The sequence below is a fragment of the Hemitrygon akajei genome, chromosome 17, assembly GCF_048418815.1.
Source record: "Hemitrygon akajei chromosome 17, sHemAka1.3, whole genome shotgun sequence".
Lineage (NCBI taxonomy): Eukaryota > Metazoa > Chordata > Chondrichthyes > Myliobatiformes > Dasyatidae > Hemitrygon > Hemitrygon akajei.
In genome coordinates this window covers 36,740,946-36,768,573 of record NC_133140.1, presented here as the reverse complement: position 1 = coordinate 36,768,573, position 27,628 = coordinate 36,740,946, and the positions used below count along the sequence as shown (strand labels likewise).

Here is a 27,628-nt window from a genome sequence, read left to right as displayed (position 1 = left end):
CTGTCTGGAAGGAGCTTGTATGTTCTCCCCATGACCACATGGGCTTTCTCCAGGTCACATGGGTGTAAATGGGTGGCACGGGCTCATTGGGCCAGAGGGCCTGTTACCATGCTGTATCTTTAAATAAAAATTTTTTAAAAACAGTATTGACTGAAAGTGTAACTGGTATCCCAGGTAGAACTGATTCAATCACCAATTGATACTCACTATTACCCAGCTAGATACATACATAAAAAGTTTTTAAACCATAATTATTTTCAGTTAGCCTTGAATATTCACCCCATTTCTCTCACTACAAATGTTAGCTCATCTGATGAAAAAGTGATAATGTTGTATATACTCAAATGTGGTTTTAAGAGTTCCGGGTAACGGCCTTAAGAAGAAACCTTTTTTCAAGCAACACAATGGTTTTAAAATTCTTACCAATTTTAAAGTCCTTCTATAATCTGGCCTCTTCCAACTTTTGTATTCCCTTTGTAAGACTCCAAAATACCTTTACCTCTGAGATTTATTTTTGATCATTTTCAATCCAAAAAAAACTACACCACTGGGATATTTGGATTTAGTAAGCATGATTGTGAATAAATGTATATCATGTTTCAACACAAACTCTCACTTGACAACAAATTTAGCTTCTTAAAATTAAATACTGAAAGAAAAATATTACTTTTATTTATTAACAAACAATAATGGCTTCTCTCCAAAAGTTGCACATACCAAAAGTACAGCTCTGAATTTGGAGTTAAGCTGATGACATCAAGACAAAAACAGAAACAGTAAAGTCAATTATAATCCCTTCATTACAATAGTAATAGACCTCTATAATGGCCAAATATGAACATGCCACAAAATTTCCCTCAGAAATTTAATCACACTTTTTGGCAAGAGCAAGAAATTTCTTTGATCTCTTTCCAGTTCTTCAGGTCTTCCAGGTTCTTCCAGGTTTGTCCAAAGGCAAAACTGATCTAAGTCAACAGTAGAAATTGCCAAGAACAGCCCATGAAAGTAGCGTAATACCTGTTTTTCCACTCTTCCAATGTTGATTTTATTACTTCCACATGAAAGTTTCTACAAACAACATTCAGGGATTTTACAGAATTAACAGAATAACACACTTGTAATATGAACCATCATTGAAATCAAAGGAAAATGGCATTCAAATTTAATAAATGCCTGGAAAAAATTCAAGCACCAGTTAATTATGTCAGCACTGAGCAGAAGTCAATCTTGTTTCAAACTTGGTCCAGAGAGATATGAAACTGCCCATTTCAGTAGATCACTTGAAACCCTGAAAAATATGAAGAAAGTTATTAGCTTTATGCCATAACTTTTTAAAAAAAAATATATTCCCTCAAACATCACATCCGATGCTCATCTGGTGATTTCTTCCCCTGCACTGACAGTCCCATCTTATTTCTCTGCATGATACATGGTATGTGCTGCTGCTTCTGCCACAGTGCTTAAGACCTCTGCTACTATGACACTGGAGTGTGGCAACACTTTGCAAACTACTCTCAGGTCAATTCATTACATTTACTATAACCTATCATTTTTTCTACCTGGCTGTGTTACTACCATTCATTAGATTCCTGAATACAGCTAACCCCTACTAGACAATGCCAATCCTGCTAGGGAAAAGACCTAGATGTGTAATGAACCAGATTTGATTAGGGAGCTAATCAAGGCAGTGATCATCATTTGATAGAATTCACCCTGCAGTTTGAGAGAAGGCAAAAATCAGTATTACAGCTAAATAACAGTAACTACAGAAGCATGAGAGGAGCTGGCCAAAGATAGTTGGAAGGGGGCACTAGCAGGAATGACGGCAAAGTAGCAATGGCAGGAGTTTCTGGAAGTATTTCAGAAGATACAAGATCAGTTCATCCCAAAGCAGCAGCATTCTAAAAGGAGAATGAGGTAGCTATGGCTGACAAGGGAAGTCAAAGACAGCAGTAAAGCAAAAGAGAAGCAATACAATATAACAAAAAAATAGTGGGAAGCTGGAGGATTGGGAAGTTTTTAAGAACTAACAGCAGGCAACTAAAAGAGAAACAGAGTGAAACGATGCATACAAAGGTAAGCCAGCCAATAATAACTGAACATAAGAAGTTATTTTCAGATGCATAAAAGTAAAAGAGAGGCAAAAATGGACATCAGACCACTGAAAAATGACACTAGAGAGGTAGTAAGGGGGAACAAAGAAGGGGCAGACAAACTGAGTAAGTGAATTGCATCAGTCTTCACCGTGGAAAACCCTAGCAGTATCCCAAAATTCAAGAGTATCAGGGGACAGAGTGAGTGCAGTTGCTATTACTAAGGAAAAGGTGCTTGGGAAGCTGAAGGTACATCAGTCACCTGCACCAGATGGATGACATCCCGGAGTAATTTAAGAGGTAGCTGAAAAGATTGTGGAGGCAACAGTAGTGATTTTTTAAGAATCACTAGATTCTCTGGAATGGTTCCAGAGAACTGGAAAATCACAAATGTCATCCACTCTAAGACGGAGGAAGGCTTGACCTGAGTGGTTGGGAAGATGTTGGAGTCCATTATTAAGGATGAGGTTTCAGGGTACTTGAAGGGACACAATAAAATAAGCCGAAGTCACTATAGTTTCCTTAGGAAAAAATCTTGCCCGATAAATCTGTTGGAATTCTTTGAGGAAATGACAAGCAGGATGGACAAAGATGAGTCAGTAGACGTTGCCTACTTGGATTTTCAGAAGGCCTTTGACAAAGTGCCACACGAGGCTGCTTAACAGGATAAAAGCCCATGGTATCGCAGGAAAGATACTTACATGAACAGAAGAGTGGATGATTGGCAGAAGGCAAACAGTGGGAATAAAAGGAACATTTTTTGGTTGGTTGGTTGTGATTAGTAGTGACCCACAGGGTCTGCTACTTTTTAAGTTATCTGTTAATAATCTGGATAACGGAATTGATGGCTTTGTGGCCAAGTTTGCGAATGACACAAAGATCGGTGGAAGGAGAGGTAGTGTTAAAGCAGGGAATCTGCAGAAGAACCTGAACAGATCAGGAGAATGGGCAAAGTAGCAGATGGAATACAGTGAATGCAAGTGTATAATCATGCACTTTGGTAGAAGGAATGGGGGTAAACTATTTTTCTAAATGGGGAGTAAATTCAGAAATTGGAGGCGCAAAGGGAATTGGGAATCTGAGTGTAGGATTATCTAAATGTTAACTTGTAGCTTGAATTGGTAGTAAGTAGTAAGGCAGGTAAATGCAATGTTAGCATTCATTTCAGGACTAGAATATAAAAGCAAGGATGTAATACAGAGGATTTATAAGGCATTGGCCAGACCACATTTAAAATACTGTGAGCAGCTTTGAACTGCAGATCTAAGGATGAATTGCCATTGGAAAGGGTCCAGAGAAAGTTTACAAGAATGATAGGGTTTATAGAACCATAGAACATTACAGCACAGAAACAGGCCTTTTGGCCTTTCTTGGCAGTGCTAAACCATTTTTCTGCCTAGTCCCACTGACCTGCACCTGGACCATATACCTCTCATCCATGTACCTGTCCAAGTTTTTCTTAAATGTTAAAGTGAGCCTGCATTTACCACTTCATCTGGCAGCTCATTCCACACTCTCACCACTCTGTGTGAAGAAGCCTCCCCCCCCCCCCCCCCCCATGTTCCCTTTAAACTTTTCCCCCTTCACCCTTGTCCTCTGGTTTTTTTCTCCCCTAGCCTCAGTGGAAAAAGCCTGCTTGCATTCACTCTATCTATACCCATCATAATTTTATATACCTCTATCAAATCTCCCCTCATTCTTCTATGCTCCAGGGAATAAAGTCCTAACCTATTCAATCTTTCTCTGTAACTCAGTTTCTCAAGTCCTGGCAACATTCTTGTAAACTTTTTCTACACTCTTTCAACCATATTAATATCCTTCCTGTAATTCGGTGACCAAAACTTCTCACAATACTCCAAATTCGGCCTCACCAATGTCTTATACAACCTCACCATAACATTCCAACTCGTTATTACCTCCTCCCATAGATGCTGGCTGGCCTGCTGAGTTCTGCCAGCATTTTGTGTTTTTTGTTTCTTATACTCAATACTTTGATTCATGAAAGCCAATGTACCAAAAGCTCTCTTCACAACCCTCTCTATCTGTGACACCACTTTTAGGGAATTATGTATCTGTATTCCTAGATCCCTCTGTTCTACTGCACTCCTCAGTGCCCTACCATTTACCTTGTACGTCCTTCCAAAATGCAATACCTGACACTTGCCTGCATTAAACTCCATCTGCCATTTTTCAGCCCATTTTTCCAGCTGGTCCAAATCCCTCTGCAAGCTTTGAAAACCTTCCTACTGTCCACTACACCTCCAATCTTTGTATCATCAGCAAATTTGCTGATTCAATTTACCACATTATCATCCAGATCATTGATACAGATGACAAATTACAATGGACCTAGCACTGATCCCTGTGGTACACCACTAGTCACAGGCCTCCACTCAGAGAAGCAATCCTCCACTACCTCTCTCTGACTTCTCCCATCGAGCCAATGTTTATGTATGAGGAGCATTCGATGGTTTTGTGTCTTTACTCGCTAGAATTTGGAAGGATGAGGGGGGAGGGGGTTGCGGGGTTGGGGTTGGATCTCAATGAAACCTACCAAATATTGAAATGCTTAGATAGAATGGATGTGACGAGCATGTTTCCCATAGTGGGAGAGTCTCAAACAAAAGGACACAAGTATGTCCTTTCAGAACAGAGATGAGGAGGAGTTTCTTAAGGTAAAGGGTGGTGAATCTGTGAAAGTCAGACGGCTGTGGAGGCCAAGTCAATAAGTATGTTCATTGTAGAGGTTGATGGATTCTCGGTTAGTAAAGCATCAAAAGTTATGGGGAGAATTAGGTTGAGAAGGAAAATAAATCAGATTTGATGGAATGATGGAACAGACTTGATGAGCCCAATAGCTTAATTCTGTTCCTATGTCTTATGCTTTCAGCTTTTGCCTCAAGCTCAATTTCTCTTCTCCCATCCAGATCATTGTTGAAATTGGCTGTTTATACCATACATTTGAAATCGTTGCTTTCACATTTCTTCAATTTCCTTGTAAAATCAAAGCTTTTGTCTGTTATTTCATTAGTCTCAAAAATTACACCTCCACTGTTCTTCATATCCTCACCCAGGATGTATCAACTTGCATTGTTACCTCAAGCTTGCCCACATTCCCAGATATTACAATAACTTGCATCACAACCTGAGCCTACTATATCAGATTTCTGGTCTTTATCCAAATTGCACATCACTGAGTACATACTGCTTTTTTCCAGCATTGGCTTTATCATCATTTCTCTATTCACCATTGATAGTCTAACTGTAACATTAATGCTCTAACCCTCTTGGATCTCACACCAGCTTATTTTCTTTCTTACTTTTTGAATCTTCCTTAAAATTGTAGCTTAGTGAATCTTCCAATCATTCTTGTTCCTCCTGAACAAAATTCAGCAGCACTTGAATATTTTGCCAAACTTGAACAGCACCAAAGAAATTCAGACACAAGAGACTGCAGGTGCTTGGGAATATAGAGCAACACACAAATGCTGGTGTAACTCAGCAGGTCCGGCACCATCTATATAAGGAAAAGGACAGTTAGCCTTATGGGTTGAGATGCTTCATCTGGACTTAGTGAGCCTAGGTGAGAGTGTGGTCAAAGGACAGGATAGAAGCAGAAATCATAGAGGAAGCAGAGACAAAGGGTCTCACAGACTTCCAGTCGAAGAGAGAAGAACACTTCTTCAAAGTGGGCACACCGTGAAGAGGCTTCACAGTGGAGTAACAAAATGGAGACAAAAGAGACTGCAGATGCTGGAATCTGAAGCAACACGGCAAGTCAGGCAGTATCTACAGAGGGAAATTGAGAGTCAATGCTTCGAGTCAAGACCCTTCATTTAGCTACCTAACCTGGCAAGTCCCTCCAAAATAATACAGCTTTTGTTAGCATACTGAGCAGAAGCATGGATTATACATGTAGTGAAAAAAAGGATCCTTCCAAAATAGCATCCTTTCCTGATGGGGTGAAATTATGAAGGAAAATAGGAAGATATTGGAAAAGTATTAGCAAGAAAGATATAGAAAACCTAAAGTTTTTCTTTGAACAAAAAGAACACAAGGAATTGAAAAGAACATGAAGAATTCTAACAAAAGAGTAAACCTATTAAAGGCCAAACTGGTAACCTATGTGTGGAGGTAGAATACCAGAGTGTATGCAAAAGGCATTTTGCTGGCTTCAAAAAGAAAAAGGAAACATGCCAGAGACGATCAGGAAAAACATGGAATAGGAAACATTAGGGGCTTTTGAATTTTTGAAAGAGATGAATTATTACCTCCAAGAATACCTTGGAGTGTCACTGGAAGAGATATATGAAAGGAAATAATATTGGGTCTGATCACTATTTTTAATCCACTTTCAATAAAAGCATGGAGTTAGAAGGCAGGAAACTTGCTAACATGTACTTATAACCATATAACAATTACAGCACGGAAACAGGCCATCTCGGCCCTTCTAGTCCATGCCAAACGCTTAATCTCACCTAGTCCTACTGACCTGCACTCAGCCCATAACCCTCCATTCCTTTCCTGTCCATATACCTATCCAATTTTGCTTTAAATGACAACACTGAACCTGCCTCTACTACTTCTACTGGAAGCTCATTCCACACAGCTACCACTCTGAGTAAAGAAATTCCCCCTCATGTTACCCTTAAACTTTTGCCCCCAAGTCTCAACTCATGTCCTCTTGTTTGAATCTCCCCTACTCTCAATGGAAAAAGTCTATCCACGTCAACTCTATCTATCCCCCTCATAATTTTAAATACCTCTATCAAGTCCCTCCTCAACCTTCTATGCTCCAAAGAATAAAGACCTAACTTGTTCAATCTTTCCCTGTAACTTAGGTACTGAAACCCAGGTAACATTCTAGTAAATCTTCTCTGTACTCTCTCTATTTTGTTGACATCTTTCCTATAATTCGGTGACCAGAACTGTACACAATACTCCAAATTCAACCTTACCAATGCCTTGTACAATTTTAACATTACATCCCAACTCCTATACTCAATGCTCTGATTTATAAAGGCCAACATACCAAAAGCTTTCTTTACCACCCTATCCACATGAGATTCCACCTTCTGGGAACTATGCACCATTATTCCTAGATCACTCTGTTGTACTGCATTCTTCAACTTAAGAGGGAGAAAGCACTAGAGTTGAGTTACAAGCCAGTATGCTCCATGTCTATACTAGGAAAAATTCAAACACAATAAGCAGTCTCTTGGAAAAACATGGGTTAAGGACAGAGCATAACTTTGATGACTATTTATTTTAGGCAACAAGGAGCTCAAGAGGTTTGATGTAAATAATGGGTCAAGGATTAGAGTGGTGTTAGTTGAGGATAACCACAATCTTACAGTGTTGAAAGAAGATAATGTTGATCTGAATCTAAAAGGAGAGTAAATGCAGAAAATTCACATTAAATAGTTTTTGGATGAACATTTGATTTAAAGACCAAATAAAGAGATGGGAGTTAGGGTTAGGTCAGTGAGCACTGTTATGCTATAAAAAAAAACACTATCACGTTCTGACTTGTAATTAGTTAAAATACTCAAAAAGAGGTGCAATAACCTTTTAAGAGGTGATTTGACAGAAGTTAAATGATTGGTCATGAAGCTGCTAATTGCATGCTAACACATGCAATTGGGTTAACCCATAGACTTTTACAGACAGTAGAGGATTGTGCTTAAAAGAGCCATTGTCTCAGTGTGAGAGACCCATGTCCAATCCTGACCTTGGATGCTATCTGTGTGGAATTTGCACATTATCTCTATGGCCATTTGAGTTTCCTCTCACACCCTAAAGATCAGTAGATTAATTGGCCTTTATAAATTTCCTTTTTGTAGGTGAGTGGTAGAATACGGGTAATTTGATTTAAAAAAATGTGGGATTAATGTTACAATTAAATGTTAGCACAGATTCATGGGCCAAAAGGTTGTTTTTGTGCTGCAAATCTTCTTGGCTCCAACATTGACAGTATTTGTGGAAACACTTATTGAGAAAGAGCAAGACATTTTTTAAAAGGACATGTTTACAGTGAACAGACCTTATAGAGTTCACTTGAGCGATTAGCTCAGCAGTAGGTGCTGGATAGCTGTATAAAAATCTGCTTCCATCAGGATGTCTCTGCAAAAATTAGAAAGAAACTTGATTTGTATCATTCAAGAAACCCAAAGCCTTACCAAAATGTCTGCTGTAAGGTGTTTTATTTACAAGCATGCCTATTTATCCAACATTTTGGCACACTCAGCAGCAATGGAAAGAATTGGCTAATAAATTATTACTAAACAAAACTTAATACTTCAGTACATGTTTGATGAAGTTTTTTGTCCCCAACAATAGTGCAACATCAATATTAAATGTCCTAACTTTTTCCACATTAACTAAAAGCTAATAGACCTCAACAGCAGCATTATGTCTTTTTAAGAATCTTTGACTGAAATGGGACCATCCATGGCAGTTGTCTACCTTGTTACAGGACACTCTGAACTGGTTATCTGTGGGAGCTTAATTTACTTTAAGATGACTGCACTTATTATTTGCTGGAACATCAAAGTTACTTGAGTAACTGGGATGAGTAACATCAAAGCAGTGATCAGAAGATAGAATTCAGCCTGTAGTTTAAGAGGGAGAAACTAAAGCCAGAGTATCAGTGTTACAGTGGAGTAAAGGTAATTAAGGTGGTATGATAGAGGAGCTGGCCAAAGTTGATTGGAAGGGGATACTAGCAGGGATGATGGCAGAGCAGCAATAGCTAAAGTTTCTGGGAGAATTCAGAAGACACAGGATAGATTCATCCCAAAGAGGATGAGGCAGAATGACACAACCATGGCTAAGATAAAAGCAAAAGAAAGGGCATATAATAGAGCAAAGATTAGTTGGAAGTTAGAGGATTGGGACATTTTTAAAAACCAACAGAAAACAACTAAAAAAAACCACAAGGGGGAAAAGATAAAATACGAAGGTAAGCTAGCCAATAATAACAAAAATGATACCAGAAGTTTTTTCAGCTATATAAAGTAAAAGAGAGGCAAGAGCAGATAGCGGACCACTGGCAAATGACACTGGAGAGAGAGTAATGGGGACAAGGAAATGGCAGGCATACTGAATAAATATTTTGCACTGGTTTTCACTGTGGAAGCCTTTAGTAATATGGTGAAAGTTCTAGAGTATCAGAGGGCAGAAGTGAATGCAGTTGCTTTTACTAGGAAAGTAGTGCTTGGGAAATTGAAAGGTCTGAAGATAGGCCAAGTTGTCTGGACCTGATGGACTATACCCCACGGATATAAAAGAGGTAGCTGAAGGGAACGTGGAGGCATTTGTAATGATTTCTCAAGAATCAACAGATTCTGACAATGGTTCCAGAGGACTGGAAAATTGCAAATGTCACTCTTCAATGGAGGGAGGGAGGCAGAAGAAAGGAAATTAATCGGCCAGTTCGCCTGATCTCAGTAGTTGTGAAGATGTTGGAGTCGATTGTTAAGGATGTGATTTCAGGGTACTTGCAGGCACACGGCAAAATAGGCAAAAGTCAGCATGGTTTCCTAAGGAGAAATTTTGCCTGACAGATCTGTCAGAATTCTTTGAAAAAAATAACAAACAGGATAGAAAAAGGAGAATTGGTTGATGTTGCATTCTTGGATTTTCAGAAGTCCTTTGACAAAGTGCTGCATATAAGGCTGCAGAATAGCAGCCCAAAGAATTACAGTATAATAGCATGGATAGAGCATTGGCTGATTAGTGGAAGGCAAAGAGTGGGAATAAAGGGATCCTTTTCAGATTGGCTGCTGGTGACTAGTGGTATTCAACAGAGGTTCGTGTTGGGACCACTCCTTTTTACATTGTCAACAATTTGGATGATAAAATTCTTGGTTTTGTGGACAACTTGTGGATGATATGAAGATAGGTGGAGGGGCAGGTAGTGTTGAGGAAGCAGACAGGCTCCAGAAGTACTTAGACAGATTAGAAGAATGGACAAAACGAATAAAAGCATAGACTATTTTCTAAACAGGGAGAACATTAAAAGATTTGAGATGCAAAGGGACTTTTCAGTCCTCTTGCAAGATTCCCTAAAGCTTAATTTGCAGGATGAATCGGTGGTGAGAAAGGCGAATACAACATTAGCATTCATTTCAAAGGGAATTGAATATAAAAGCAAGGATGTAATGCTAAGGCTATTTAATGCACTAGTGAGGCCTCACTTGGAGTACTGAGAGCAGTTTTGGGCCAGGTCAGAGTGCATTTGAGGCAGAGGTTGATAGGCTCTTGATTAGTCAGGGTGTGAAAGGTTAGAGGGAAAAGGCCAGGAGATTGGGGTTGAGAAGGAAATGATCAGCCATGGCAGAGCAAACTTGACAGGCTGAATAGCCTAATCTACTCCTATGTATTATGGTTTTACGTAATTGCAAAGCCTGGCTACCTGACCCATGCCCAACAAGAAGCAATTACATGTGCGAAGTTCACACCATATTGAGTATACTGTATGTTTTAATAAAATAATCAGGTTAGGTCATGTCAGTACTTCATCCATGTCAGAATGAATTACTTTGTATTTGGTTTCTGTCTTATATTTGGCATTTTTTTTTGTGATAGCAGATAACCACATTTGAGACCTTTATGGTGATAGTCAGGTTGGATGACAACGAATTGTGACCAGTTGGTGTATGCCCAAATTGGCCGCATTCAGGTGAAGTTTAGATCATGTTTTCAATTCTATATCTGAGCAGACATTTGTGTCATTGGCCTTTACAAAGAAATCATCAATGCTTCGTTCCACTCAAAGTGCAAAATTTGAACACCATTTATTATGTTCTTACCCCACATCAGAAATATAGGCAGAAACCAAATCTTCTCACGCATTTTAAATTTATTCGCACATTGCTTCCATTACTAATTTGATTTGTTGGCATTTATAATTGATCGATAATACTATGAATCACTTGTATCATTATCCTCTTTTTTTAAAAAAAAACACAAAATGCTTTCAATAACTGATTACAACCAGAAATTTTGTGGGTTGTTGCTTACAGCTTCCCTACATACATGAATATGTAATTTAATGCAACATCTAGGATCCAGCCTTACTTTGCGTAATTTGCTAAATTCATCATAAACCCATTCTAAACTCTCCAAACTTTGTAATTACCTCAAATACAGACATTTGACAGAAATACCAAACTGTTACAAGATAGCACTCTAAGATACATAGGGTACAGAAACATCAATTTTTCTTATATTCCTGGCTGCCTTATTTTTAAAGTGGCACCTTTATAGAGAAGTTATAACAAGTATGTGCATATAATCAATGTGAACCAGATTACATTATACAAAAGGTTCAATGCACAGAAAATAGCTACAACTCCAACACCTATAACCCTGCAATCCAGCTGGTGCCAATTTGTGGATGTGATCAGCAAATTCTGGCACTTTATAGTAAAACCCATTACACAACTCAGAAGCATTTTAAATGAGAACTTGGAGCATTACATTGGAATTCAAAGAACCAAATAAATTCTGTAAAAACTGATTTGTTTCTCTTTATCATTTTTGAGAGAACTTACCTGAGGTTCATCTTTGCTTTGGTTAGCATTATGTTGTTGCAAAGCATGCACCCATTCATCCTCTGTGTGCTGGCCAATTGCAGTTACTACTGATCCCTGCCCTTTACAATTATGAACTTCTGATGGTCTCTTGGAAACAAAGTCTAATTGATGATACTTTGTTGACAATGCTTTCTTGTTGCTTCGTGGCAAATTATTCAAATCAGTATCTTTAAATATTTTATTCATTCTACCTTTTTCCTTTTTCTGGCCAGTAATGTTGTTCATCTGATAATCATCAGCTATTTCTTCATAATGATCTGCATCAATGAATGTCTCATTGCTACTCAAGTTCATGGAGTCCCCATCCTCAATTTCAGCCCTCGTCTGCATCGAGAAAGTGCCTTGATCAACACAGCTCCTGTCCAGTTGATCTTCTGTGCTCCCAGACTGCCATTTTCTTTTCGCAGCTCTTGGCCTCTCATAACATTCCTTGTCTCTGATATCTTTTAACTGTGTTTCTTCTATTTCCGGTACACTGTTTTGAGTTTCTGCTGCATGATTGTACAAAGCCATGATCGGTCTACATTGGCCATCATTTTTAACTAGTGACATAGGAGCTAAGTTATTTGCTGAGCCCACACAATTCAAGCCATTGGAATTAACAACTGTACTTGATAAAGGAGACAGGCTTTTAAACAAACGGTCACTGGCAGCCAGACTGGACTTAATAGATTTCACTCTGTTGGTCTTTATAGGTTCTGTCACATATATTCTGTCTCTTTCATTATCTGATGATGTGGCTGGTGAGAGTAATGAACCTTTATTACAATGGCCTTCTGAATGTTGGGACTCCTCTGTATACAACTCTACTGATTTATCTGGCTCATCTTGTGTACTGTTGTCTGGAAGCTGAAGTTCAACAGCTAGACCACTACAACCAGGAGCATCAACGAACGTAGAGCAAAGGACACGACATCTGCCATTGTGCTTCTTACAAGGTTCTGAAGTACATGAAATACAAGTTTCTGAAATTAAATAATCAGCTCCATTAATTGTGCTACTTGATTCAATTCACACATTAAAACACTAATCTCATATCTTTCATATCAACTTTCTTCATTGTTATAACTTATAATGGAAGCTATATTGCCATCAATGGAGATGGGTATGATTAAAGCATGACAAATTATTGCCATTCTTAATATCAACACAATAACAATCTGTTCATGCAACAAATCCTATAAATAAGAGATAAATTAGGATCTTGCCTGCCGTGCAATTGGCAGTTTCTATTTCAAAGCAACACAAAAGAGATTTATAAACAAAATACAAGCTGCAGATAGAATATGACTTCAAAATTGTGTCTAGAATTGAATTCCTACTTTATGATGCACCTTCTCCTGTCTTCTGATCCCATTTCACTTGAAAATTACATTTGCTCCCGTGTGCGGTGCCCTAAAGGATGACTGTCACTTACAAGTGCTTTGAAAATATGTGTAATCATTTGCAAATATGCCTCTTAATGACACTGCACATTACATGACTGAAAGGAAGATAAAATCACAATCACATTTACTTCGCAACTTCAGAAATCTATCAGAGAGCCTGCACTGAATACGATCGACAAATTCATAAGATCTAACTAAAAAGACCAAGGACTGAATTTGCTAACTTCTTCATTATAAAATACAAAGATATTTCCTGTTGTTCTTTGCACATTCACACTCATTGATGAAGCCACCAAATCTATAAATATTCTCCAATACCTGCAAATACCAGTAAGCTACTATGAAACTTATCTAATGCTGTAAAAACATCCTTCTACAAGAGGTCGTAACATAACAATCCTGATTCAGAAAGCCTACTTGCTAAATGTTGGATCTTCTCCAACATTTAAACTCTCTAGTTAAATCCAAAACGAGAACATCTGCAGAAACAAGTGATATTTGCAACTAACTGATAGCCTATAGGATTTCACACTGCTCTTTGCAGATCCTTCCTAAATGCCCCCTGCTCAGCATAAGAAAATATTTAAATCTGATTTTGCTGTAGAGGTAGCTGGAGTAAATAAGTAATTCTTTTTTTTTGAACTTGCATCTCAAATCTGGAAGTGTTTGACCAATCAACGTATTACTCACCTCCTGAAGATGGAATTCCACCAAGGCACATAGGGGATACTGCATTCCAAGGATTCTGTGAAGATGGAACCTCCTGCTCTACTGTAATACAGTACAACCAATTGTATTTATGTTTTATGATGTTAATTTAAACTATAATAAATAGCTTGTGAGGGAGAGATGGAACCTTGAAAAACTGGACTCAGGAGAAATCATTAGAAACACTTGGAACCAATGTGTTCATGTAGAAATCAAAATGTTTCATTTCTGCCCAACCTCCATAATTCAAAGTATACCACATACAAATTTGAAATTAATCTTCTTGCAGGCAGCTACAAAACAAAGAAACACAATAGAATCTACAAAAAAAAACATAAGCAAGATCCACAAACATCCTATGTGCAAGAAGAGTTGGAGTGGCTTTTGCTCGAGTGGACAGTATTAGAGTGGTTATTTGAGACTTTTTTCTTTGAAGCTGCAGCGAGAAGAGGCTTGAGTGAGAGAAAGCGAAAAAGCTGCAGGCAGATTTTTTTCCTTCAGTTTATTAGTTCCTTCCTTATATTTGCAGTTAGAACAGTAGTGATGTCACGCAGAATAGCTGAAAGCTCCTCTTGTGGGATGTGGGAAGGCAGGGAGACCTCCAGTGGCCCTGACAATTTTACCTGCAAAAAGTGCATTCATCTGCAGCTTTTAATAATCTGTGTTAAGGAATTGGAGCTGGAAATGCATGAACTCCAGATCATTCAGGAGGCTGAGGCAGTGACAGATAGGACAAATATACAGGTAGTTACACCAAAGGTGCAGGACACAGGAGACTGGGTGACAATAACGATTCAGAATGGGATTGAACAACCAGTGTAGAGTAGCCCTGTGGCCATTCCCCTCAACAACAGGTCTACCACTTTGGATACTGCTGTGAGGGAATGACCTGGCAAAAGAAAGCCACAGCAGTAAGGTCTCAGGCACTGAGTCTGACTCTGTGACTCAGAGGGGAGAACAGGCGAGCTGTAGTGATAGGGGATTCATTAGTTAGGGAAACAGAAAGGAGGTTCTGTGAAGGAGATTCCCAGATGGTGTGTTGCCCCCAGGTGCCAGGATCTGGGATATCTCAGATCGAGTCCTCAGCATTCTTAAGTGGGAGAGCAAGTAGCCAGGCATCATGGTCCACATTGGTACCAAAGACATGGGTAGAAAGAGGGACAAAGTTCTGCAAAGTGAGTTCAGCCAGTTAGGTTCTCAGTTAAAGAACAGGATCTCCAGGGTTGTGATTTCAGGATTGCTACCCGTGCACTGGACTCTCTTCCACAAAAGGTGAGATCTGTACAGAAGAAATGGCTTGCACCTAAGCTGGAAGGGGACTAATATCCTAATGGGGAGGTGGGGGATTGCAGTTTAAACTAGAGTTACAGGGTGATGGGAACCAGAGTGCCAGAACAGATAATGGAGAAGTTGAGTCCTCAAAGTCAGGAATCAAAAGTTTGAGCATGGTGTGACTAATGTTCTGAGCTGCATATATTTCAATGCTAGAGGTATTGTAGGAAAGGCAGATGAACTCAGGGCATGGATCAACACATGGAATTATGACATTGTAGCCATTACTGAGACTTGGTTGCAGGAGGGGCAGGACTGGCAACTCAATATTTTGGGGTTCCATTGTTTTAGATGCACCAGATCAGGAGGGATTAAAAGGGGAGAAGTGGCATTACCAGTTAGGGAAAATGTCATAGCAGTGCTTAGAACTCATCTGGACAGGCTTTATGGGTGGAACTGAGGAACAAGAAAGGTATGAGCACATTAATGGGGCTGTATTATATACCACCTGTCTGTCCACAGAACATAGAGGAACAAATTTGTTGAGAGATTGCAGACTGTTGCAAGAAACACAAGGTTGTTATAGTAGGTGATTTTAACTTTCCATCTATTACCTGGTACTCCCCTACTGTAAAAGGACTAGATGGGATAGTCTGCTAAATGTGTTCAGCAAAGTTTCCTTAATCAGTGCATAAAAGTCCCAACAAGAGTATGTGATACTTGATCTGCTATTAGGGAACAAGACAGGACAGGTGACAGAAGATTGTGTAGGGGAACACTTAGCATCTAGTGATCATAATGCCATTAGTTTCAAAGTAAATATGGAAAAGGATAGGTCTGGTCTGTGGGTTGAAATTCTGTATCGAAGAAAAGCCAATTTTGATGGTAGTAGAAAGGATCTGGTAAATGTAGAATGGGGCAGGCTGTTTTCTGGCAAAGGCGTACTTGGTAAGTGGGAGGCCTTCAAAAATGAAATTTTGAGAGCACAAAGCTTGCATCTGCCTGTCAGAATAAAAGGTAAAGATAACAGGTTTAGGGAATCTTTGTTTTCATGAAATATTGAGATCCTGGTTAAGAAAAAGGTGCAAAACAAGTGTAAACAAGTAGGAACAAACAAGGTACTTGAGGAGTACAAGAAATGCAAAAGATGCCCTAGCTGACAAGGTAAAGGAGAACCCTGAATGTTTCTATAGACACTGTATGTTAAGAGCAAAAGGATTGCAAAGAACAAAATTGGTCCTCTAGAAGACCAGAATGGTAATCTACGTATGGAGCCAAAAGGGATGGGGTTGATCTTAAATGGATTTTTTGCATCTGTCTTTACTCAGGAGACAGACACAGAGTCTATAGGAATGAGGCGAAGCCACAGCAAGGTCATGGAGCCTACACAGATTACAGAAGAGGAGATGTTTACTGTCATGAAGCAAATTAGGGTGGGGAAATCCTCAGGGTCTGACAAGGTGTTCCCTCAGACTCCATGGGAGGCCTTAGCAGAGATATTTAAATAATTCTTAGCAACAGGTAAGGTACCGGAGGACTGGAGGATTGCTAATGTTGTTCTGCTATTTAAGAAAGGCTCTATAAATAAACCAGGAAATTATAGGATGGTAAGCCTGACATCAACAGTGGGAAAGTTATTGGAAAGTATTCCAAGGAACCAGATATATGAGTATTTGGATAGACAGGGACTAATTAGGGATAGTCAGCATGGTTTTGTGCATGGAAGTCATATCTAACCAAACTTAGAGTTTCTCAACGAAGTTACCAGGAAAGTTGATGAAGTCAAGGCACTGTATGTTGTTTATATAGACTTTTATATAGGCATTTTTGATAAGGTCCCACATGGGAGGTTGATCAGGAAGGTTCAGCTGCTTACCATTTGAAATGAGCTAGTAAACTGGATTAGATATTGGTTTTGGGGAGAAGCCAATGGGTGGTAGTAAATGGTTGCCTCTCTGACTGGAGGCCTGTGACTAGCAGAGTGCCACAGGAATCAGAGTTGGCTCTGTTGCTATTTGTTATTTATATTGATGATTTGGATGATAATGTGATTATCAGCAAATTTGTGGATGACACCAAGATTTGGAGCATAGTGGACAGTAACTATATTAAAGCTTGCAGCGGGATCTGGACCAGCTGGAAAAATAGCAGATGGAATTTAATGCAGATGAGTGTGAGGTGTTGCACTCTGGTAGGACCCAACAAGGTTAGGTCTTACAAAGTGAATGGTAGGGCATTGAGGAGTGTGGTAGAACACAGGGATTATAGGTCCATAATTCATTGAAAGTGGTCGCACAGGTAGATAGGTCGTAAAGAAAGCTCTTGGCACATAGGCCTTCATAAGTCAAAGTACAAGAGATGGGAAGAATTTTGAAGTTATATAAGACGTTGGTGAGGCCTAATTTGGAGTATTATGTGCAGTTTTGATCACGTACCTACAGGAAAGATGTAAGTAAGGTTGAAAGAGTACAAAGAAAATTTAGAAGCATGCTACCAGGACTGGAGGACCTGAGTAATAAGGAACGATTGAATAGGTTAGAACTTTATTCCTTGGAACATAGAAGATTGATGGGAGATTTGATACAGGTATACAAAATTATGGAGGGGTACAGATAGGGGGAATGCAAGCAGACTTTTTCCACTGAGGTTGGGTGGGACTACAATTAGAGATTATTGGCCAAGGGAGAAAGATGAAAAGTTTAAGGGGAAATGAGGGGAAACTTCTTCACTTAGAGGGTCATGACAGTGTAGAACAAGCTGCCAATGCAAGTGGTGCATGAGAGCTTGATTTCAAGGTGTAAGAGAAGTTTGGATAGTAGCAATGGTCCGGGTACAGACTGAATGGACTATGCAGTTTAAATTGTTTGGCATAGACTTGATGGCAGAATGGTCTGTATCTGTGCTCTACTTTTCTATAACTCAACCAAATCATGCAAACAATAAAAAGTAAATAATAGAGCATGAACCACAAATTCCTGAAAGTGAATCCACATTCTTATAAATAATGCCTCAACTTAATTTTCTAAAGTCTTATTATGTTTAAACATACCTGTAATACCCATGGACACATCTGTGTAGTCATTATGCCCAGATTCTGGATCTTCAGTGCATACAAAATCATCCTTCCATTCTAATGAAGAAAAAAATGTTTTCCAATAACTTACAACAGAATTATTTCTGCTTTCCTATTTATTTAAATTTACAAAATAAAGACAAAGGAGAGGCTTGGAGTCTGATAGCATAAAAATTGAAAGGAGTTTCAAAACAAGCAATCTCAGTCCAAAATTATCTAATTAATGTGGATGTAGTTATGAAATATTATCCAAACAATTTTTATTAAATTAAAACCTGAAAATTTGGAGATGCACTGAAGTAACACTTGTTGCTTTCTTTTAATGTTCAGCAGTAATCTGAATAAATGCATGGACTTTTTATTTGTATTTTTACTCTTCAATCATTTCTTTCACTATAAAGACTTATATGGACGATATCTTTGAACATTTAAAATAAATTACAAACAGGACAATAGTCCAGTAGCTTAATCACTTTATTCAAATAAAAATCACATCTCCCAAACAATTACCTTCTCCCTTTCCCCCTATTTGTACCCAATCTGCAATAACGGCTTAAAACAAAACCAACATAAAATTGCAACTACTGCAATACAGTTGTTTCTTGTTAATTGGACTATCGGTTAATTGGAGCAGCTGCATATTTGGGACAACTCTTAAAGAACAAAAACAAATTGAGAAAACTGCCAGATTCTCTTTAATATGCCACCTATTTTGGGTAAGAGACTGTTGCCAAACATTTTCTAACTAGTGTCAGTCATATGCACATCGTGTGGGTGATAGACACTATACCATGATTACAGCAAACAGTTTTGAGATAATATCAGTTGCATGCGTTTATGTACAAAAAGCAGTGATTTCTGTCACTGATAGCTGGCAAGAAATAAGCAATAAGACAATTCAGAATTGTTTTGTCCACTGCAGTTTCAAGAATTCAGACTTGGAAATGCCAGAAATGTCTGGGAGTGAAAAGGAAACAATTTCACTACTTCAACTAGTTAGAAGCACTTGAAGAATTTGAAGGTATCAACCCCCATCTTGAATCCTACCTTTGGCCCCCAGCATACGCTCAACCAACACCTGTGTCTTCAAGCAGCTGCTTACATGCGACAGCAGCCACAACCCAGTATGCCGCTCAGGCAGACAGGCTAAACCAGGCAAGGATAGCCAGTGGATCTCATACCCCGGTGAGACAAAGACATATTTGTCCTCACATGAGAAGTCAGCTCTGGTGGACTGGGTGGATGAGATCTACAGTGAGATCCAACAGCCAAGAAGGTAGGAAGGTGGTTGTGCAACGCTACGTGGAGAGCAAAGGGCACCATGCTCTCATGACTACACCCCTCCCCCACCGGAAACCACTACGGTGGGCTTCACAGCTGAACAGGTGAGAAGACAGCTGAAACGTCTCCACCCAAGCAAGGCTGCAGGCCTGGATGGTGTCAGCCCCAGGGTGCTCAAAACCTGTGCCCCCCAGCTATGTGGAGTACTTCACCATGTCTTCAACCTGAGCCTGAGTCTCCAGAGGGTTCCTGTGCTGTTGAAGACGTCCTGCCTTGTCCCTGTACCGAAGATGCCGCGCCCCAGTGGCTCCAATGACTACAGACTGGTGACATTGACCTCCCACATCATGAAGACCCTGGAAAGACTTGTTCTAGAGCAGCTCTGGCCTATGGTTAGGCCACACTTAGACCCCCCCCCCCCCCCAGTTCGTCTACCAGCCCCAACTAGGAGTTGAGGATGCCATCGTCTACCTGCTGAACCGTGTCTACACCCACCTAGACAAGCCGGCGAGCACTGTGAGGGTCATGTTTTTTGACTTCTCCAGTGCGTTCAACACCATCCACCCTGCTCTGCTGTGTGAGAAGCTGACAGTGATGCAGGTGGATGCTTCCCTGGTGTCATGGATTATTGATTACCTGACTGGCAGACCACAGTACGTGAGCTTGCAACACTGTGTGTCAGACAGAGTGGTCAGCAGCACTGGGGCTCGACAGGGGACTGTCCTGTCTCCCTTTCTCTTCAACAGCTACACCTCGGACTTCAACTACTGCACAGAGTCTTGCCATCTTCAGAAGTTTTCTGATGACTCTGCCATAGTTGGATGCATCAGCAAGGGAGATGAGGCGGAGTACAGGGCTACAGTGGGAAACTTTGTCACATGGTGTGAGCAGAATCATCTGCAGCTTAATGTGAAACAGACTAAGGAGCTGGTGGTGGACCTGAGGAGGGCTAAGGCACCGGTGACCCCTGTTTCCATCCAAAGGGTCAATGTGGACATGGTGGAGGATTACAAATACCTGGGGATACGAATTGACAATAAACTGGACTGGTCAAAGAACACTGAGGCTGTCTACAAGAAGGGTCAGAGCCGTCTCTACTTCCTGAGGGGACTGAGGTCCTCCAACATCTGCGGCACGATGCTGAGGATGTTCTATGAGTCTGTGGTGGCCAGTGCTATCATGTTTGCTGTTGTGTGCTGAGGCAGCAGGCTGAGGGTAGCAGACACCAACAGAATCAACAAACTCATTCGTAAGGCCAGTGATGTTGTGAGGGTGGAACTGGACTCTCTGATGGTGGTGTCTGAAAAGAGGATGCTGTCCAAGTTGCATGCCATCTTGGACAATGTCTCCCCTCCACTCCATAATGTATTGGTTAGGCACAGGAGTACGTTCAGCCAGAGACTCATTCCACCGAGATGCAACACTGAGCGTCATAGGAAGTCATTCCTGCCTGTGGCCATCAAACTTTACAACTCCTCCCTCGGAGTGTCAGACACCCTGAGCCAATAGGCTGGTCCTGGACTTATTTCCACTTGGAATAATTTACTACGTATTATTTAATTATTTATTGTTTTATATTGCTATATTTCTACACTATTCTTGGTTGGTGCGACTGTAACGAAACCCAATTTCCCCTCGGGATCAATAAAGCATGTCTGTCTGTATGACAAGGCACAGAAGTCATGGTTATCCAGCACAACCAGTGAAGACCCAAATTGTGACATCTACTCACCCCACTGGACCCAGACTTCCAACTTCTGGAGAGTGGAATGGTCCAGGGCAATGGCTTTACACTTTAAGAACTCTCCCACACCAGTTTCCTGTCATCATCGGATACCACAGACAACCACCAGTTGGAAGTACTCCAATTTGTTCTATACTTTAATTTAAAGACATAATTTGTTACTCAGTTAAATGGTAGTTTGTCTTTTTCTGTACCATTTTAACTATTTCCATGAACCTTCAGCTAACTGGGGCAACTGCTTAATTGGGTCAAAAATGTACATGTCCCGATATATCCCAATTAACTGGAATCCACTGTATTTGTTTGCAACTGAGCAATAAAACACACCAACAGAAATGAATGCACCAGACAACATATTTTAAGAAACAATTTCAAAAGGCAAAGTTGACTTGATAGTTTACTTGGAAAAAGTATGAATGCTGAGGTACTGCTCAAAATGCTCACCTTTTATATTATTCAAGGCTTCTTCTTGTTGAGAAGAAATCATTAGCATTACTTCCGGTACAGTGAAATTTTTTCCCTTCTATTAAAAAACAGCAAAAATTAAAATGATCAATTTTTTCTTTACTAGAAAGCTTTCAACATTGATATTTTATCATCAAATATTCAACATTCCCCCCCACAAACTGATTATATATAGCACCATCCATAAACATTTCTCTGATTTAATTCATTTGCAATAATGCCCAGTTTTAATGATGATCTGGCATTCTAAATGTGCTATAACTTAAAACGCACCCATCTGTTAGGTGGCTCTACCAACATCATACTGGGGAGATAATCAAGCAGTTTGCAACAATTAATAATGAGCAAACATATATAAGTAATTCATTGAGCAACGTGTCAGTCTGATCAAATAGCAAATCTATTATTTGTTTCTGAGAGATTGTTAAAAATCTTTCAGAAATAATAGATCAATGTATCAAGTGAATAGATAATGATATTAGACTTACATAGAAACCTACAGAAGAGTCTCAATCTAATATCTGTAATATCTCATGACGTTTCCAAAAGCCAAGAATAGTTGTGAATATTCAGAGAGAACACCAAGATTGGAATGTACTAGGTCTTTGGCAAGGTGTCACACATGGGGCTGCTAAACAAGATGAGAACTCACAGAATTACAGGAAAGTTACTAGCATGAATAAACAATTGGCTAACTGTCAGGAGGCCTTTCCTGGTTGGCTGTAGGTGATTAATGGTGTTCCGCAAAGGTCAGTGTTGGGACAGCTTCTTTTCACAATGTCAATGATTTGTATGATGGAATTGATGTCACTGTGGCCATGATTGTGGACAATACAGATAGTTTGAGAGAAAGGTAGTGTTGAAGAAATGGGGAGTCTGCAGAGGACTTAGACAGATTAGGAGAATGGACAAATAAATGGCAGATGGAATGTAATGTAGTGAAGGATATGGTCAAACATTTTGGTAGAAGGAATAAAGGTGTATACTGTTTTCGGAACAGGGAGGAAAATCATAAATCAGAAATGCAAAAGAATTTGGGAGTCCTCGTGCAGGATTCGCTAAAGGTTAACTTGCAAGTCAAGTTGGTAGTAAGGAAGGCAAATGCAATGTTAGCATTCATTTCAAGGGGACTAGAATATAAAAGCAGGGATGAAATGCTGAGGCTTTATAAGGCTTTTATACAGCATTTGGGGTATTGTGAGCAGTTTTGGACCCCTCATCTCAGGAAGGATGTGCTGGCATCAGAAAAGATGCCAGTTGTTCATGAGAATGAAAGGGTTACCGTCTGAGGAGCATTTGATGGCTCTGGGCTTGTACTTGCTGAAGTACACGTGGAAAGGACATTCCCATAGCGAGGAAGACTAGAACCAGAGGGCACAACTTCAAATTAGAAGGAATTCCCTTTAGAACAGAAATGAGGAGGAATTACTTTAGCCAGAAGGTATGAATCTGTGGAATTCATTGCCACATTTGGCTGTAAAGACCAAGTTAATGGGGATATTTAAAGCAAATGTTGATAGTTTCTTGATTAGTAAGGGCGTCAATGGTTACAGAAATAAAAGTAGAAGAATGGGGTCGAGAGAGATAATAAATCAGCTGTGATGAAACGGCAGAACAGACTTGATGAGCTGAATGCTCTAATTCTGCTCCTATGTCACATGTGCATAAACCTTTCTATTTCTGCCACTAATGTGGGAAAATGCCAGTTCTGCTTGGTGTAGCTAGAAGTTTTCTACAAGCTTTGCCCAATTGTAAAATCATTTGAACCATTAAACAAAGGTCTATACATGCTCTAGATTGTGACAGTGGGCAGCCGACTCACTGAGTATCGTCTGGGTATGTTTCGAAGTTGACATGTTTTTGGAATATGACTGTGGTGCAGCATGAAGATGTGAAATACAACATGGATCTCACTTGAACACCCCATTGTAAGAGTTCTAGAAAAATGTGCACTTTTATCAACTCAGATAAACCATGAAGGTTATAAGTTTTACAACTTACTGCAAGCATAATGAACTCTAATCCTCCTCACACAGTACAAACAGCAATAACTACGAATACCTGAGAAAACAATTAAAACCACTGTACCTTATTTTGCCTTCTCATAGCTTTCCAACCTGAAGGTTGATTCAGTGATGGTAACAAAAAAGGTGCTGTGGATGTTGAAGCTTTGGAATCAACATCTGGATCAAGGCAAAGTTCAGCAGCATGTTTCAACACTCTAATTTCATCTTCCTCTGCTGCATTAATCATATTTGATAAACCAAGATCTAAAAATTTAAAACAAAGATTAATTTTGTCATTGTTTACCAATAAAATGAAGAATTTCTGTAAGACCTTAACACATAGGAGCAGCATTAGGCCATTTGGACCATCGAGCCTGCTCCGCCATTCAATCATAGTTGATCCTTTTTCCCCCCCCCTCAGCCCCACTCCCCAGCCTTCTCCCCGTAACCTTTGATGCTGAGTCTAATCAAGAACAGATCAAGCTCTGCCTTAAATACACCCAATGACCTGGCCTCTACAGCTGCCTGTGGTAATAAATTCTATAAATTCACTACCCTCTGGCTAAAGAAATTTCTCCACATTTCAGTTTTAAATGGATGCCCCTCTATCCTGAGGCTGTGCCCTCCTGTCCTAGACTTCCCCATCATGGGAAACATCTTTTCCACATCTACTCTGTCTAGGCCTTTCAAAAGTTTTCAATGAGATCCCCCCCCCCCCATCCTTCTAAATTCCAGTGAGTACAGACCCACAGTTATCAACATTCCTTGTAAGATAACCTTTTCATTCCCAGAGTCTTCATTGTAAACCTCCTCTGAACCCTCTCCAATGCCAGCACATCTTTTCTTAGATGAGGAGCCCAACACTGTTGACAATACTCAAGGTGAGGCCTCACCAGTGCCTTATAAAGCCTCAGTGACACATCCTTGCTCTTGTAGTTTAGACCTCTTGAAATTAATGTTAACATTGCATTTGTCTTTCTCACCACTGACTCTATCTGCAAGTTAGCTTTTAGGGTGTTCTGCACAAGGACTTCCAAGTCCTTTTGAATCTCAGATTTTTGGGTTTTCTCCCCACTTAGAAAATACTCTGCACATTTATTTCTACCACCAAGTGCATGACCATGCATTTCCCAACACTGCATTTCATTTGCCACTCTCGTTTCCTCAACACTACTTGCCCCTCCACCAACATCACCTAAAAACTTGGCAACAAAGTTATCTATTCCATCATCTATATCATTGATGTATAGTGTAAAAAGGAGTGGTCCTAACACCAAACCATGTGGAACACCACTAGTCACTGGCAGTCAACCAGAAAAGGATCCTTTTATTCCTACTTGCTACCTTCTACCGATCAGCCAATGCTCTAACCATGCCAGTAACTTTCCTGTAATGCCATGGGCTCTTAACTTGATAAGCAGCCTCATGTGTGGCACCTTGTCAAAGGCCTTCTGAAAGTCCAAATAAACAACATCCACTGCATCCCCGTTATCAATCCTAAGTGTAATCTCAAAGAATTCCAACAGGTTTGTCAGGCAAGATTTTCCCTTAAGGAAACCATGCTGACTTATCTTGTCCTGCATCACCAAGTACTCCATAACCTCATCCTCAATAATCGACTCTAACATATTCCCCTGAGGTCAGGCTAACTGGTCTATAATTTCCTTTCTGCTGTCTTCCTCCTTTCTTAAAGAGTCGAGTGACATTTCCAATTTTCCAGTCCTCTGGCACAATGCCAGAGTCCAATGATTTTTGAAAGATCATTACTAATGCCATCACAATCTCTAATGCTACCTTTCAGAACCCTAGGGAGCAGTTCATTTGGCCCAGGTAATTTATGTACCCTTGTACATCGTGAAGGTCTTTCAGCACCTTCTCCCCTGTAATAGTAACTGCACTCTTTTCTCTTCCCTCACACCTTTCAAATCTGGCACACTGCTAGTGTCCTCCACAGTGAAGACTGATGAAACCTTGTCATGTAGTTCATCTGCCATCTCCTTGGCCCCTGTTATTTCTCCAACCTCATTTTCTAATAGTCCTATAATCCACTCTCATCTCTCATTTATCTTTACATACTTGAAAAAGCTTTTACTATCCACTTTGCTATTGTTTGCTAGCTTGCTTTCATATTTCATCTTTTCCCTCCCAATGATTCTTTTAGTTGCCCTATATAGGGTTTTAAGCTTCCCAATCCCATCTTCCCACTAATTTTTGCTTTGTTGTTTGCCCTCTTTTGCTTTTACATCAGCTTTGACTTCCCTTGTCCACCACGGTTGTACTATATTGCCATTTGAGTATTGCTTTGTTTTTAGAATACTTCTATTCCGCACCTTCCTCATTTTTCCTATAAGCTCATGTTATTGCTGCTCTCTGTCATCCCTGCCAATTTATTTGGCAAACTCCTCTCTCATACTACTGTAGTTTCCTTTACTCTACTGAAATACTGCTATGTCAGTATTTACTTCCTCCTTATCAAATTTCAAGTTGAACTTAATCATATTGTGATCATTGGGTTCTTTTACCTTAAACTCCCCAATCACTTACGGTTCACTATGTAACACCCAATTCAGTATAGCTGATCCCCTAGTAGGTTCAACAACAAACTGCTCTAAAAAGCCATCTTGTCGGCATTCAACAAACCCACTCTCTTGAGATCTATTTCCAACCCGATTTTCCCAAATGACCTAGATGTGAAAATCTCCATGACAATCATAATACTGCCCTTTTGACCCACATGTCACATTAAACCAGTCAGTTATGACTTGAGGTGTGGCTTTGCCTGCTTTTAAATTGTCTGCAGATTCGTTGGTGGCCCTGCTCCCTGAAGCTGTTCCAACCATTGTTTAATAGAATGTCTTCCCGTGGGTGGTTCAGAAAAAACCTTACAGGTTTCCCCTGTTATCCAAAGGTAGAGTGTTCCTATGAAACCGTTTGTAAGCTGAAATGTCGTAAAGCGAAAAATCAATTACCATTAATTTATATGGGAAAAATTGAGCGTTCCCAGACCCAAAAAATAACCTACCAAATCAAACCAAATAACACATAAAATCTAAAATAACACAAACATATAGTAAAAGCAGGAATTATATAAATATACAGCCTATATACAGTAGTAGAAATATTGTATGTACGGTGTCAAAATTTGGGAAGACAGCAAGCCAAAATCAATTAGGAGAAAAAAAATCAGCACGTACACGCATACATACATACATGCCTTTGCACATACACGCATGTGCACACAACTGCCTGCACAAGGCTTCACGGTCATGGCAGTGTCCCTCGCGGTAAATACACATGTAAAGCGGGCGTCTTTTTTTCATAAAAGCGAAAATCCTCTTTGGTTAGCAAAAACGGGTACTAATGTAGGTCTTTCGTAACAGCGAGCTGTCATAAAGCAAACGTTCGAAAAACGGGGGCCACCTGTATCTATTTGTGCTCATGGCAGTAGAGCCATATCAATGAATCCAGAAAAGTTGAATAAGAACACACCACAAAGTTGGTGGCAAATATGAACATACCTTCTCACCTCAAATGGATGCTCTCCAGTATTAAACAATCTCGTCCCTGGGGAAAATATATCAGCTGCCTATCTATGCTCTTGTCATCTTATACATTTTTATCAGATTTTCCTTTAGCTTCTTTAATCCAGGCAGTGTCCTAGTAAACCTCTTCAGCACCCTCTCCAATGCCTCCACATCCTTCCTCGAATAGGGAGGGACCATAATTGAATGAAATCCTCCAGATGCATCCTAACCATTGTTTATAAAACTTCCTCGCTCTTGAACTCAATGCCTCAACTAGTAAAAGCAAGAATGCCTAATGGCTTTGTTATCACCCTATCAACTTGTGCAACCACTTTCAGTGAGCTATGGACTTGGATCCCAAGTTGCTTCTGTACATTAACGTACGTTGGGCCTTGTCATTAACTGTGCACTCTTTACATTTGACCTTCCAAAATACAACAGCCCACACTTGTCTGGATTAAACTCCTTCTGCCAT

At 39.9% G+C, this 27,628-nt stretch overlaps 1 protein-coding gene across 5 annotated transcripts in view; it reads right to left on the bottom strand.

The window, feature by feature from the left end:
• Positions 1–647: 647 nt before the first annotated feature.
• acd (ACD shelterin complex subunit and telomerase recruitment factor) overlaps positions 648–27,628 on the bottom strand; it is a 35,353-nt gene continuing 8,372 nt past the window's right edge. Inside the window, exons 7-14 of one of the 5 annotated variants that reach the window (XR_012101885.1) lie at positions 23,712–23,893; positions 21,603–21,681; positions 18,110–18,190; positions 13,771–13,851; positions 11,651–12,657; positions 8,137–8,216; positions 5,414–5,610; positions 648–1,288 (exon numbers count right to left, since the gene is read on the bottom strand). Coding sequence is in view for 4 of the 5 variants with exons in the window: in XM_073069919.1 (XP_072926020.1) it covers positions 1,222–1,288; positions 8,137–8,216; positions 11,651–12,657; positions 13,771–13,851; positions 18,110–18,190; positions 21,603–21,681; positions 23,712–23,893 (1,577 nt within the window). In the remaining variant the exon portion in view is untranslated. The remainder of the gene's footprint in view (positions 1,289–5,413; positions 5,611–8,136; positions 8,217–11,650; positions 12,658–13,770; positions 13,852–18,109; positions 18,191–21,602; positions 21,682–23,711; positions 23,894–27,628) is intronic. The other 4 variants (XM_073069919.1, XM_073069921.1, XM_073069920.1 and 1 more) reach the window with 4 other exon arrangements.